Source organism: Myodes glareolus, chromosome X (genome assembly GCF_982192425.1).
Source record: "Myodes glareolus chromosome X, mMyoGla1.1, whole genome shotgun sequence".
In the NCBI taxonomy this organism is placed as follows: Eukaryota; Metazoa; Chordata; class Mammalia; order Rodentia; family Cricetidae; genus Myodes; species Myodes glareolus.
Window position 1 is genome coordinate 133,696,062 of NC_142053.1, and position 16,222 is coordinate 133,712,283.

Consider the following 16,222-nt stretch of genomic DNA (forward strand, 5'->3'; position numbering starts at 1 on the left):
TCCAGAGTCTCAAGTATGATAAGTAAATACTCTGCCACTGAGCCATGTTTTCTACCCCCAAAACTAATATTAACAATAATATTCAAAATGTTGTATATTAGTAATGTTAGTAATGAATACTAATCGTATTTTAATATTATTTTTGAAATTTCAATATAATTACATTGTTTATTTCTCCCCTTTCCTCCCTACATACTCCATGTACCCAAATTTTCCCTCTTTCAAATTTATGCCTTTTTCTCATCCATTTTCTTCTATGCATATATGTATATGAATATAAAAATGAATTCCTAAATATAATCTGCTTTGTTTATATGTTACTTGTATATATGTTCTTAGGGCTGACCACTGTGCACTGAATAACTAATTGGTATGCCCTTCCCTGAGGAAAACTATTTTTCTTTCTTTCTTTCTTTCTTTCTTTCTTTCTTTCTTTCTTTCTTTCTTTCCTTTTTTTGGTTTTTTGAGACAGGGCTTCTCTGTAGCTTTGGAGCTTGTCCTGGAGCTAGCTCTTATAGACCAGGCTGGCCTTGAACTCAGAGATCCACCTGTGTCTGCCTCCAGAGTGCTGGGATCAAAGGCGTGCGCCACCACTGTGCAGCAGAAAATACTTCTTTCAGCATAACCTAACTGCATGTAGTTCTTTGTGCAAGGTTGGGGCCTCTTATGGTTTCCCATATCCACTTTGTCATGTCTATTGGTGTTGGCCTTGTTCGGTTCATGTTTAGACAACTATGTTAGTAAGATTTTATGGGTGTAAAAGCTAACATTTTCATATCCAGAGTACAGGAAGGAGATGCCATCCACCCTGAATTTTCTTCTTGCAGAAATGAAATAGACCTGGAGTAGATGGCACTGCCTCTGAATAGCAACAAAGGAAGGAGTGTTACAAGCTAAGCAGCCATCGTCAGCAAGCTGCTGATACATCATTCTGCCTGTGTATATGATTTCTACGGTCCTTGTCTTGTGACTGGTTTGTCTTGCATTTAATAGTCCCATCAGTTTTGCTTTCTTAATGGAGTTTGAAACTTTAGCTCTAGACAAAGATTTAAGAAAAAAAAGAAAAGTTAGGTAGTAGGAACAGAGATAAGAAAGAAACACAGAGACATAGGATAGTATTGGGAGGGCAATTCAGCAAATACTGTATGCTGACTTCTCAGGTTCTAGTTCTGAGTTTGCCCGCATTTATTTTCCATACACTTTTATACCCCAATACAAAGAGGGGGGAAGAAGGCAAAAGACTGCTTTAACATGATGCAAAGGACAACCAGAACAGGTACTTTCCCTAATACTTAAGACATCAAGTCATTATTTTTCTTTTTTTTAAAAAAAAAGCATTCTTCTGCTTAGGCAGTGCCCACCCTAGACCACGTATCCTGAAGGCAGCCACTCCCTAGATCAAACCTCCTATTTCAAAAGAAGGAGCAGAAGTATGCTTGAATTCTCTGGACCTTTGGTCAGGATGGAGTGGATCCACCTCTAGGGCCATTTTAAATGTCCAAAAACACCAAGTAACCACACCCTAGGTCAGGATGTGTAGCCGCAGTTGTTACCAACAACTTCGAGCAACCAAAACTCTCTTTCAGCCAAGGTGGAATAGGCTCACATTTTTGGGCCTCCACACTAGTGCTGGGATTAAAGGTGTACACCACCACTGCCCTGCTTCTATGACTAACTAGTGTGACTGCTGGGGTTAAGGGTGTGTACCACACTGCCTGACCTGTATGGCTGAATAGGGTGGCTGTTTTCCCACTGACCTTCAGGCAAGCTTTATTTATTACAGTTGTAAGATGCCATGTGGGTGCTTGGAATTGGACCCTGGTCCTCTGGAAGAGTAGTCAGTGCTATTAACTGCTCAGCCATCTCTCTAACACTCATATCTCTTTTATTTCTTGTTTATTGTTGCTTCTCCAGATATACTATTCTAACCACCAAATGCACAGTTGGTTCCTATCTTATTTTTATCCAGAATAATATGGTTAGGTTCTTCACAGAGCTTATCATACCTCTCAAATTGAATTCATATTTGACTTCTTTTACTGTTTCATGTTTGTTTCCCCCATGTTTCTAAGGTGGTTTCATGTTTCTATAGAACATATATTGCAAAAGCATAAGACGACATATAAAGAGGCAAGGTTCAAACTCTTACATAGTGTTGCACATTTTATCATGTAGCCCGGTACCTGGAGTATAACAGATAAATGCATTTGAATGAATAAAAAAGTTTAAGCAAAAGTAAGAGAGCTATAGTGGCATTTCATTTGTATTTTAATAAATAAAGCTTGTCTGAAGAACAGAATGCCAAAACAGCCACACTGGCCAGTGATAGAGGCCAGTCATAGAGGCCAGACAGGGGTAGCAAACACCCTTTAATCCAGCAGCCACACTAGTTAACGATAGAGGCTGGGTGGTGGCGGTGGCACACACCTTTAATCCCAGCAATAGAGAGGAATATAAGGTGGTGATTAAGCAGGAATTTACACTCTTTCAATCTGAAGATTTCATAGTGGTAAGAGCTCGCTAGTGGCTTAGCTTGTTTTATGTTTTGATCTTCAGGGAAGATTTTATTTATTCAAATATAAATGAAATATCACTACATACAACCATCTGTAACTAGTTCCAGAGAATATGATATCCTTTAGGCCTCCGTGGGCATTCTGTTTGTGTAGTACATATATTTACATGCATCCAAAACACCATTCATATAAAAGAAAAATAAATATTTTTAAAGCTATGACCAGGCAGCCATGTTGAAAATTAAACTAAGTGATTATTAGTCAGTGCCCACTAAGTTATGTTGCAATAACAATACAACCCTACTACATATCCATGTCAAGGTAGGCTGAGGATGCTACTCCACAAGATCCTGAGATCACAGCCTAGACTTGTAGAGCAGACACTGTTTGAGACATTGCTGTCTCTCTAAAAAGACAGATGGTAATCAAGGACAAATGATGACCTTGATCATAAAGCTTTTATGTAAAATCACATACCATATTCCATGGGCCTATACTAATTGCATAACCATATCCAACACCAAGAATACAAGGATTTCCAATTATAACTTGTTCATGGGGAACATGGGAAATATTTGTGAAAAGTGTTATATTCAAGAGAATAGGGGGAAGGCATGCTATGTAAAAGAAACAATATGTAGAGGGGCCCTCAGAGCTGGGAAAGAAGTTTGTTCATTTATTAAACTTGAAGTAACATTTTGTTGCCGGAATATAGTGACTAGAAGGGGGATAACTAGAGAAAGGAGGAGACAGCGGAATTGTATAGAGCATAGGAAAGGGGAGTGGATTTCATTAAACCTATAAAGAGTAAGCACTGACAAATTTTAGGCAGATCAAATTATTTGAGAAATATTTTAAAAGGCTATTGTTTAATAGCACAGATATTCCATGCAGATTAATTTAGATTCAGTTTAGAAGAAAAGTAAGAAAGCCAAACACATACATTTTCAAAATTCTGACTGAAACTACATGGTGGGCCCAGTTTAATGCAGCTTTATTTGAGGAAATATACTGACTGGTTTAAACAGTCTTCTCTTTAAGAACATTTTACTCTCTAATTCTACCTCCTTTTCTTGGGCCTCCAAATGTACCAGTGCTTCAGTCCACTACAGTGAGCCACAGGAAGAAAGACAGTGACAGATATTGTGAAACAGTTTCCTCTGGGCATGTCTGTGGAAAGAGATTTATAAAGCCATGGTGTCTTGAAGATATAAAGACAGCAGTTTCAGGGAGGGAGGGAATGAGGGAGACAGAGACAGAGAGAAAGAGAGAGACAGAGGAGAGAGTGAGAGCTGAGAGACAGAGTATTAGTAGGTAGCTTCCCATACGTTGTCCATGCTCCTGTGCTCCAGTAAGTAATATTAATTAAATTACTGATTCACCAAGTTGCACTTCAGTTGAATAGTTTGATCCTATTGCTGATGCCCTACCTGTGACAAGTAGACAATTGTCAACATCTCATTTAAAAAGTTTATGCAACAGGGGTCTTTCCTTTCTTGTTCTTCTATTTCCTGTCCTCTCTGCTCTTTTCTTCCTAAGGATCTGACCCTTTTGATATTGGAAGAGCAGAGAAGAACTCTGTGTAATTGCCTTTAACATTTATTGATGGGTCAAAGTCATTGTTTTTCATTTGTTATTATTGCTTCTTCATATTAATCTGATGGCATATAATGACTATTGCTTATTCCTTTGACCTATTTAATGTACATGCATTACAATAAGGTAGGTTTCAGACAAGGTCTGTGGGGCAGGAGGTACACAGTGTATACAGAGTTTCTCGAGTCTGGGTTGCGAGGGGAAGAGGCCTAGGAGGAGGACTGATGAGTATGGGGATGTGATAGAGTCATAAGTAAATGAGCTTGGAAAAATATCTAGTCTGAGAATGTAAGATGCTTGAGTTCATGATTTTTAATATCCTTTCTCGAGATGACAAGTCCCAAGGATTATCTGTGGTAGTGTATTATTCTCAAGAATAACTAAACATCAAATATTAGTAAGCCAAAAACATAAAAACCCAGGGAGCTGAACTTGTTATGTAGAAAGATGTTGCTGTCTCCAAGAAATTAGGTTCATAGGAGGGCATATTTATACCCAGTGTCTCTTATAATCGATTATCACAAACCTAGTGGCTTTTATGCAAGATAAATTTATTTTCACTCCTCTAGAAATAAAAAATCCAAAGTAACTATCACTGGCTTAAAATCAAAGTGTTGATATAACATTACTTCATTCAGAACATCTTCAGGAGAATCTTGTCCTATACCCCTCTATTCTGGTATTTTCTCACGGGCTTTGGCTGTGGTGACATTGCCTCAGTTTCTATTTCTGTAGTCACAGTGCCTTCTCCTCTGCATTATCTTGCCCTTGTCAATCTATATCACATCTTTTTCTATATTGTTATTGAAAGAATATTTGTGATATTTGACCTACCTGAATAATTCAGGATAATTTTCCAATCTCAAGATTCTTGATCTTATTACATTTAAAAGCATTTTTTTTACTTTTTTAATTTATAATATTTTAATTGAAAAATAGATTTTGTTGGTGGTCTTCCCTCTCCTAGCTCCTCCCAGATCCTCCCCCTTCCCCATCTACTCAAACCCAAATTATTTATTTCTCTCTGCCATTAGGATACAAACAATTCTAAATACTGTAATGTTTACAAGTTCCAAATATTAGTACCTGATATGTTTGGCAATTATTCTGTTGATGTAGGAGGGACACAATAGTGTGAAACTACTCAAAGGATGAGGCACGTGAATAAGAAGGTAATAGATGAGGAAAATTAAGGAGACAGTCTCATTTGCTTTCTATTGCTGTGATAAACACCATCACCAAAAGGAAGTTGGGGAGGAAAGGGTTATGCCACTTTACATCTTGTAGTCTGTCATCCAGGGACATCATGGTAGGAACTTAAGGCAGAAATCTTGAGACGGGAGCTGATGCAGAGGCCATGGAAAAGTACTGCTTACTGGCTTGATCCTCATGTCTTGCTCAGCCTGCTTTCTCAGAATGCGCAGGGATGTTCATTGCTCACAGTTGGCTGGGTTTTCCCATATCAGTCATTAATCACATAAATACCCCTACAGGCCAGTTTGATAGAAGCAGTTTCTCAATTGAGGCTTCCTCTTCCCAGATAATCCTGTTTTGTGTCATGTTGACAAACACTAATGAGCACTGAGAGTGGGCGGGTGACATTGCTGGACAGTTTTTATCTTAGAAGGATGCTGTAGCAATTAAATGAGTGACCCCAAAGCCACCTAGCACCCTTCCTTTAACGAACACTGAAATTTAGAAAGAAAGTAAGTTGATGATTCATGTAATGAAGCAGAACACCTAGGTCTGAGTGTTTGTGTGGCCCAGAGTCAGATTCTTGTCATTTCATTTCTTGAAAAGCAAACATAGGAATATTGTAAAGTGAGACATAAAATGTGGTGCAGTTCACTGCTGTCTCCAGAAAAGAGGGATTGCTGCCTTGTAGAGAATTCATAATATAACACACACACATGATCCATCAGGAAAGGGGAGTTCTTCTTCATCCAATATTCTTTACACACCTCCACAAGCAGAGTGAAGCATCAATTCCTTAGCCACTGTTGCAACTAGTTGGCAATGATGTGACCCCATCTAGCCAAGTACAAGAAGTCTTTTGGGAGGATTTCTGAAGTATATTTTGCTTTATTTGTGAAGACCCATGTGCAGAAGCACATAAGCACATACTCCCTTGTTTTGCCTTAAACAAGGCTACAATGTTGGAACTGCCTGGTCATTTTGCACATGAATAAACCACATTTTGTGCATAGAGAAGCAACAAGATGAAAGGATACTGGATCCGTAATGATGCTATTTTGCATCTAAACTAATTGAAGTAACAGCCTAACTCAAGGTTTCTTGTTATCTGAAAGAACAGAAAATAAACCCAGTTGTAAAGCCTGGTTCTTTGATCTGGAAGCATTCATGACTTCTGAGGGTGCTTTTATGTTTGTGAGAGAGGAGGTACTAAGATACCAGTCGGAAGCTCATTTTCTTTAAGTGCCTTCCTGAGGCTACTATAGCCATACACATATAAACAAACTCCACCTTGATTTCTAAGAGCTGGCTGCTGGGACAGAGAGAAGATATGTCTCAGTTTATACCTTTCTTCTATCTTTTGGTACTCTCTTTCCCCTTTGTACCATTTTTCCAATCAGACATTTTCTTCATTTATTCTAATTACTATCTGCTATTGTTTGATTATATCCTTTAAAACTCTTGTGATGGGAACACTGGGGAGACGACTTAGAGATTTAGAGCACTTGGTGCTCTTGTAGTATACCCGGCTTTGATTTGCAGCACCCACAAGCATCCATAACTCCAGTCCTAGAAGATCTGACATCCTCTTCTTACCTCTTCAGGCACCAGGCACACATATGGTACCCATAAATACACACAGGCAAAATACTCATGTAAGAAATAAGAATACAAATGCTGATGTGTTAGAAACTTAATGCTCAGTCCATCATATCTAGAAGCAGAAGGGAGATGCTTAGATCATCAGGACTCACTCTGCCCTCCTCATTAATGGAACTGTCTTCATCATTGTTCTAACAGTGGGTTTGCTATCACAGCAATTTAGAGGCCCTCATATTCTCTCAAAACCTTATGCCCTTCCTTCTTTGCCATCTGAGTAAAATGAAACACAATGGAACTCCTTATTAGGTGTCCTATATTAACTCATTATGATAGCTGTATACCAGAAGGTCTAGCACAGAACAGGTACTCGATAAATGCAAGTATTGCCAGCCTACAGTCTCCCTTGGTGGGTTTTCATGTCATTGACAAGAGATTGTGCTTTTAAAATATTTGATTTTTTAATAATAATAATATGTGTGTGCAGAGATATGTGCACGTGGGATTGCAGGTGCTTACAGAGGACAGGAGAGGGTGTCAGATGGGCCTTGAACTGGAGTTCTAAGAAGTTGGGAACTGCCCGATGTGGGTTTGGAGAACTGCACTCAGGTCCTCTACAAAAACTATACTTGTACTTACTGCTCAACTCTCTCTCCAGCCCCTGAGAAAAGAAATTTAAAACAGACTTAGAAGGAGGCTTGAGGTTCATTTTTTTAGAATGAGAGGGAAACACCAGTAAGGGAAAATGGAGGAGAGAGAGAAAGATCTACCTTTGAGTTAGTCAGCAATGGTAGGCTAAAAAGAGCTAAAGAAATAGAGATGGAGTTTTTCATGAAAATAGTGCCCAGAATGTCGGGGGAAACATTTTTAGGACTTTGACTGGTATTCCAGACGAGATAAGGAATGAGAAAAGATCATTCTTTCAGGCCTAGAACTCTGAAAAGTGGGAGGATTCAGCAGTTAAGATTTACAAACAGCAGATCTGGGGTCCAGAGAGGTCCTGATGTGTACAAGTACATTGTCTCAGCAATGGGATATTGGGATTCAACTGGAAATCAATGAGATTCTCCTTTCTTTAGCATGTTTTTATTTCAATTATATTTCCTGAGGGGTGATCTCCTGACAAGGTGACTGATAGGTCCAGTTGGATTAACTCTTAAGAACTGTGATGATATTATATATTTCAAGCATGTTGAAGGTCATGTTTCCATCCAGGGTCAAAAGTAGAACTCAGATTTTGATCTTTTGACCAAGATAAATCAATTTTCTTTTAATGGACCAATAAACAAAGTCCTGTTTATGCAATGTTTTAAATCATAAAGATACAGAAATTGTGATGCTTTTCTTTCTAATGTTACCAGGGAAACAGGAGGTAGAGTCCAAAGTTGACTATGATGGAAGGATTCATCCTCAGTGACCTTCAAGCTTTCTTATATCTGACAACCTACCTAATACATGCTGAATTAATATATGAAAAAAATGTCAATCATTTTGGAGAACTTGTTCCTGAGTTTAAAATTCTTGTCTTATGATTCTCTATTGGGCTAAGAATGAAAAGTTCTAGATTCCAGTTCTATCTATCCCATCTATTGTCTTCAAAATATTTTATTTTTGACATGAGTTAACTGTTAATAGCATTCACTGTGGTTTTATCACATACACACTGCACATAAACCAATGCAGATTCATAAGACTTTACAAAAGAAATAATCATTACATATAACTATTCAACTGCTTTATAACCTGGCCTGGACTTAAACTCTGAATGCATGCTCAAGAAAATATAGTCATCTTTTTTGTATCTGAGAAAATGCTAGTCTGGTTGAATCTGCCAAAACTTAGTGTCATAAATATGAAATGCAAACGATATGAAGGGTGTTGAATGCTTCCAGGTTTTCTTTCTGGGCACTGAAGACAAGGTAAAGAGATCAGTAACCTAAAGGAGTGGCAAATCTATAAAATATTAAAATGGGAATGAACCAATCTTCTATAGCAGTGTTTGACAAATCTGGCAGTATTCTACAACAAATAAAGACACTTTAGACATAATGTCTTCCAGGCCACCTCTCAAGCCAAAAGCATTCAAATTTGTGGAGATGAGACTTGGCCACCAGTATTTCCAAGCTATTCCAGTGTCTAGACAATTTAAAGAACACATGTTCCGAACCTGTACTGCCCATTCTACCATCAATTGATAAAACGCTTTTTTAAAAAGCAGATTTTGATCCAGTAAACCAGATCCTGATATTTAGTATTCCCAAGAATTTCCTAAGTGCTGCTTCTGGAACAAGGACTATGTTTGCAATTTCAAGTTTCCAAAGGGCAGATAAATATATTTTTGTCAAATAGTTTTTAAAAGGGAATATGAAAGTGGCATGTACTTAATACATATGTGGCAAGAATCATGCTAGGAACTTCACCTTTATTATCTCATAAAAACAACTATTTTTTAATGTGCCTTTTTTCTTACCAGGAAGCTGAAAAATGAACTTTTAGAGGCAAAACGTAGAAGTGGGAAGACTCAACAAGAGACCAGTAGAGTCTGTGTTCACTGTCAGAAAAACCTTGGCTTCATCTTTGACAGGGGAGATCCATGCCAAGTCTGCTCCCTCAGGGTGTGCACTGGATGTCGAGTCGTGGGTCCTGATGGCAGCTGGAAGTGCACTGTCTGTGCTAAAGTCGCGTGAGTTTCCTGCCTTTCTGTGCAAAATCCATATGTGATGATTGACAGGATTAGAATGGGGTAGTAAGAAACGAGAAAAAGGATTTTAAATTGAGAGTAGATTTAAAAGCACAATCTAGTCATAGGCTTGACTTGTATGTGTGTGTGAGAGAGAGAGACAGAGACAGAGACACAGAGAGACAGACACAGAAAGGAATATAGAGACAGACATAGAGACAGAGATAAGGGAGTGTTCAGTGGGAGAGAAACAGGTAAAAGCAGATATAAAAGTAGGGAACAGCATTTTAAAAACTCTGAAGCATAATAAAATTGGAGGCCTAATAGAATCAATGTCTAAAAATGTTTGTATTTGAAAGACAGCAAGATATTTTCTTTTCTATAAACCCTTCAAGACTCCACGTGGCTTCTTCAAGAGGCAGAGACAGAATTCTTTTGACATTCGTCAACATTTGAGATAACTGGCAAGATGACTGTGTGCTGTATGTATCAGCTGAGGTGGAACAGTTCCTTAATGTTCACCAGGCCTAGTTGTTCATCAAAAAGGGTAAATTATGCTTCTGTTTAGCTTCTGTCTAGCTCAGTGGTTCTCAACCTTCCTAATACTGCAACGCTTGAATACAGTTCATCATGTTGTGATGATCCCCAACCATAAAATTATTTTCAGTACTACTTCATAATTGTAATTTTACTACTGTTATGAATCGTAATGTAAATACTTGTGTTTTCTGATGGTCTTAGGTGACCCCTATGAAAGGGTCATTTGACTGCAAGGGGGTTGTGACCCACATATTGAGTATCACTGCACTTGGATTTAGATATGAAGGCTCTATGTAGGTATCACCTTGAGATCTCCATGTGCAATGGGTTGTGGGGCCTTGCTGTTAGTTTTTGGAGAGCAATTTACTACCTCAGCAATAGCCTGGATTGTTTGAGGATTTCCATGGAACCCCTTTGACCAGTGGGTCTCAACTTTTGGGTGGGTCACAACCCTTTTGGAGGTCATATATCATATATCTTGCATATCAGATAATTATATTATAATTCATAACAGTAACAAAATAATTTTATGGTTGGGGTTAACACAACATAAGGGGCTGTTTTGTGATGTTGTCACAACATCAGGAAGATTGAGAACAAACCACTGCCTTTGGCCAACAATTTGACTGGGTGTAACCCAGTATTAGTACTGAAAGCTTCATTTGGTGACAGGAAATGGCCAGTTGAGACTCTATCTCCATCTTAGTTTCTATTGCTGAAATGAAACACCATGACAAAAACAATCTGGGAAGGAAAGGGTTTATTGTACTTAAATTTCTACATTTCAGTCCATCGCTGAAGGGAACCAGTACAAGAACTCAAATAGGGCAGAACCCTGAAGGCAAAAGCAGATACTGAAGCCATAGTGAGGTGCTGCTTACTAGCTTGCTCCCCATGGCTTGTTCAATCTGTTTACTTATAGAATTCAGGACTACCAAGCTCAGGAATGGCATCACCAAAAAGGGCTGGACCCTCCCCTATCAATCACTAATTATGAAAATGCTTTATAGGATTGCCTTCAGCTAGGCCTTATGGAGGCAATTTTTCAGTTGAGGCTTCCTACTCTCAGATAATTTAAGCTTGTGTTGAGGTATGTAATGAATTATGTTGGAATTTTGGTGGGGATTACATTAAATGTGGAGATTGATTTTAGTATGATGATCATATTTACTATGTTGTATCTACCAATTAATGGGCATGGAAGATCTTTCCATCTTCTGATATCTTCTTCGAGTTCTTTCTTCAAAGACTTGAAGTTTTTATCATACAAACCTTTCACTTGCTTGGTTAGAGTCACCTTAAGATATTTTATAGTTTTGAGGATATTGTGCTAGATGTTGTTTTACTGATTTCTTTCTCAGTCCTTTTGTCATTTGTATATAAGGAATGCCACTGATTTGTGTTAGTTAATTTTGTATCCAGCTACTTTGATGAGTGTTTATCAGCTGTAGGAGATCCCCAGTTGAAATTTTAGGGTCACTTCAGTATACTATCTTATCATTTGCACATCCAGATATTTTGACTTCTCTTTCCAATTTGTATTCACTTGATCTCCTTTAATTGTTTTATTGCTCTAGCTAAGACTTCAAGTGCTATATTTACTAGGTATGGGAGAGTGGACAACCTTGCCTTATTCCTGATTTTAGTGAAATTGCTTACACAAATCTCCCAGGATTGATGAAAATTTTTTCAACAACTATTTCTCCAATTCTTATCCAATATTTTCTGAGTTGATTCTTAGTATGTATTCTTCCCCCATTTATCCTATTTCTATTCATTCTTTTATATAGCCCAGACCCTCATTTGTTCTGACAAAAGGACCTAAGGCCTAAGACTCAGAAGCCCTTAAACTGTTAAATGGAATCTCAGACTTCAATATAAGAAGACAAATTTTTACTTTACTGTAAATTATTAATTACTAAATCATAAGGCCTTATTATGTTTTAGTAATAAGGTAATTTGCTAAATAATATGGGAAGTAAATAAAGGTCTAATTCACTGTATCTTCCTCTGAAAGGCAGGAGTCAGATTCTCTTTAGAGTGTATTAACAGGAAATTAACTCTTAATATGTTGAGTTGAATTTGGAGATTGTCATAGAAACTGGCCTACCCAAAATAAAATAATCTTTCCCTTGGCTTCTCACTTAGATCACGTGTGCTACATATTTCACTTGTTTATTGTTTTCCTCATCTCTCTTCCTCTACTATAATATAAGCTTCATGACCATAGAGACAAGAGATTTAAAAAAAACATCCATATGATGTTCTTATACCTAAAGGAATGCCTAAATCAGGTGCTCCATGTGTATTTGTTAACTGAGTAGATGGATGGATGAGCAAGATAATGAAATGATAAATGGATGAATGAATGTCTCCTACTTAAAGCACATCAGCGTGGAGTAAAAGGAAGAAAATGGAACAAATACAATTTTATTCTATTGGGAACATGATGATGGGGGGACAAGAGCATGACAAATACATTTGCATGTTAAACAAAGTAAATATATACTTGTCATTGAAAAACACAAGTTGTGGTTAGTAGATGCAAGCATTAAATATTAAGATGTTGAACCAGCTGCTTTTCTTAGGAAGTATTAATATAAAACTTATCAATCAATTGCCTTCTTTTTGGGTGAAACATTAACTTAATCAAAACAACCATTTATTTGCCTAATTGATCTATTATCCACACATCTGTGCATCCCTTCTATACATTTGTTGTTAGTCTATTGGTATAAAGTTGGCTAAGATACAAGGATAGGGAAGCATCAAATACCTTCATTAATTTGTAGTCTAATGTAAAAAATAAAGTTATTATGTTATTTTTTTTGCTTATTCAAGAAATTCTTTGTCATTCTGAACATTCTAAAGAGAAAATAGCTTTCAATGTGTGTCTTATACTTTTCCAGAAACAATTTGTCTATAGTTATGTTTTTCCTGCAATAAATAGAAATTTATGAGTATTTAATATATGAATGTCCATGCTTCCTTCTCCAGCTGAAGAATTTATTAGTAATACTTTTCTAATATTTAAGCTACTTGTTTGTGTGCCCTCTGAGACTAAAGCTTTCTGTATTGGAAATATCCTGTTTGCTATTCATGGAGTGGTTTTCAATAAGGAAGAACAAATGATATTTTATTGGTAACGAATGCCCTTTGTTTGTTATAAGAGAATATTACAGCCCTACTCGTCTGTCTCCATGTTTAATAGACCATGAAATTGAAATTCCCACCCTAACCTCTAAGAGATGAGATGAGTCAAAAAGTGACTCATTCTCTTATCAGCTGGCAGAACAACCTTTATTTTCATTTACCTTGGACAGGGCTTTTTTTCTGAAGCATTGAAATTATAGCAAGCTTTGGTAGAGGGAGGTTACTCCATTTGTAGTTAATCCACTTTTGATTTTGTTGCCCTTTAACTACATAGTTAGCAGTTTTACTATCATATGCTCAGGGATTTCTTTGAAAATTTTTTTTTCTGCTTGGAAAAAAGGAACCTAGACTAACCACCCTTGCTATAGGGACAAAGTGATTGTGTTTCTCTTCCTTTGTTATTTCAACCCTAACAGTAGGAATTCAATAAATATGTGCTGCGTTGTGAATAAATTTATAAGTAATAAGTTTAACTAGCTTCCTTGTGATTAACAGATAGAAACTAATACCTTACAAAGCATATTTTATAACAGGTGTCTCCAGTAGTTAATGATAGATAAGCAAACAAAATACTCTGGTTGCTATGTATTTTTAAAACAAGATTACCTATTTGCCCTGTGAATCCAAAGAGAACAGAACTTCTTCACATTGTGTAAATTTACAAGAAAAGGAAACATAAGTCCCAGTAGATTAATGTTAATAAAACCAAAAACTGACACTCTGTGATAGCCAGCAACTGGTGTTCACAGATAGTTAAGTATAGTGTGTTGTAATTTCAGTCAAAACTCGTTCTTCAGAGTTCAACATAGAGGGAATCTTACAGTGAGTATGGCATTTATTTTTTATCCTCTTTCACCATTTCCTTATTCTTGCTACTTGGCCCCTTGGGGGCACACTTGGGGAAGTGCACACACATGCATTTGAAATGCTAAGCATTGTTTATTATTGTTTTTTGCTTCCATACATCTTCGACCCTCATCAAAGCCTTTTTGAAACTAACAAACATGAATTCTCTTCTGATGATATTGCCCAATGGAAAGAGTATGAGACTTGGAGTATGAATGCTATATTACCATCATGCCTCTGTGACTTTGAGGAAATTGCTTAACCCATGTGAGTTTTCCAGTCTATAAAGTGAGATCTGTCATTGCTAGTTTATATCTCATAGTGAAGATTGGAGATATTACATGTAAAGTGCCTAGCACATTACTTGGTACCTCATAGGTACTCAGTATTAGTTTCTTTTTTTATTTATTTATTAAAAATTTCCACCTCCTCCCCACCTTCCTTTTCCCTCCTCCTCCCCACCTCACCCTCCCTCTCTAGTCCTAAGAGCAGTCAGGGTTCCCTGCCCCGTGGGAAGTTCAAGGTCCTCCCCCCTCCATCCAGCCATCCAGGTCTTGGAAGGTGAGCATCCAAAAAAAAAAAAACAGGCTCCCACAAAGTCAGTCCATGCAGTAGAATCAAAACCCAGTGCCTTTGTCCTTGGCTTCTCAGTCAGCCTTCATTGCCAGCTACATTCAGAGTGTCCAGTTTGATCACATGCTCCATCACTCCCAGTCCAGCTGGCCTTAGTGAGCTCCCATTAGATCAGCCCCACTGTCTCAGTGAGTGGACGCACCCTCGTGGTCCTGACTTCCTTGCTCATGTTCTCCCTCCTTCTGCTCTTCATTTGGACTTTGGGAGCTCAGACCAGTGCTCCAATGTGGGTTTCTGTCTCTATCTCCATCCATTGCCAGATGAAGGTTCTATGGTGATATGCAAGATATTCATCAGTGTGGCTATGGGACAAGGCCAGTTCAGGCACCCTCTCCTCTGCTGCCCAAGGAACAATCTGGTTACCTCTCCTTGGACCTGGAAACCCCTCTAGAATCAAGTCTCTTTCAAACCCTAAAATGGCTCCCTTAATTAAGATATTAACTTCCCTGCTCCCATATCCACCGTTCCTCCATCCCACCCATCCCATTTCCCCAAGATTTCCTGAATCCTTCCTCCCCTCCTCCCTTCTCTCTACCCATCTTCCCTTACATCCACCCCCCACACCCCCATGTACCCAAGTTTTGCCTGGCAATTTTGTCTACTTCCAATATCCAGGAGGATAACTATATGCTTTTCTTTAGGTTCACCTTCTTATTTAGCTTCTCTAGGATCACAAATTATAGGCTCAATGTCCTTTAATTATGGCTAGAATCCACTTATGAGTGAGTACATACCATATTCCTCTTTTTGGGTCTGGGTTGCTTCACTCAGTAAAGCGTTTTCTATTTCCATCCATTTGCATGCAAAATTCAAGATGTCATTGTTTTTACTGCTGAGTAAAACTCCAATGTGTATATGTTCCACACCTTCTTTAACCGTTCTTCTATTGAAGGGCACCTAGGTTGCTTCCAGGTTCTGGCTATTACAAAACAGCTTGGTATTGGCATAAAAACAGAGTAATCGACCTATGGAATCGAATAGAAGACCTGGATATTAACCCAAAAACCTATGAACACCTGATTTTCGACAGGGGAGCTAAAAGTATACAATGGAAGAAAGAAAGCATCTTTAACAAATGGTGCTGGCATAACTGGATGTCAACCTGTAGAAGAATGCAAGTAGATCCATATCTATCACCATGCACAAAACTCAAGTCCAAATGAATTAAAGACCTCAATATTAATCTGACCACATTGAACCTGATAGAAGAGAAAGTGGGAAGTAGTCTACAAGACATGGGCGCAGGAGACCACGTCCTAGGTAGAATCCTAGTAGCACAGACAATAAGAGCAACAATGAATAAATGGGACATCCTGAAACTGATAAGCTTCTGTAAAGCAGAGGACACTGACATTAAGACAAAAAGGCTACCTTCTGACAGGGAGAAGATCTTCACCAACCCCTCATCAGACAAAGGTCTGATCTCCAAAATATACAAAGAACTCAAGAAACTAGACACTAAAAC

The 16,222-nt window shown here is 37.9% G+C and overlaps 1 protein-coding gene across 3 annotated transcripts in view; it reads left to right on the forward strand.

The window, feature by feature from the left end:
• Positions 1-16,222, forward strand: part of Sytl5 (synaptotagmin like 5) — a 211,237-nt gene that overhangs the window by 113,106 nt on the left and 81,909 nt on the right. For all 3 annotated transcript variants that reach the window (XM_048461562.3, XM_085684985.2, XM_087903223.1), the window contains exon 3: positions 9,379-9,588. In XM_048461562.3, the coding sequence (XP_048317519.3) occupies positions 9,379-9,588 (210 nt within the window). The remainder of the gene's footprint in view (positions 1-9,378; positions 9,589-16,222) is intronic.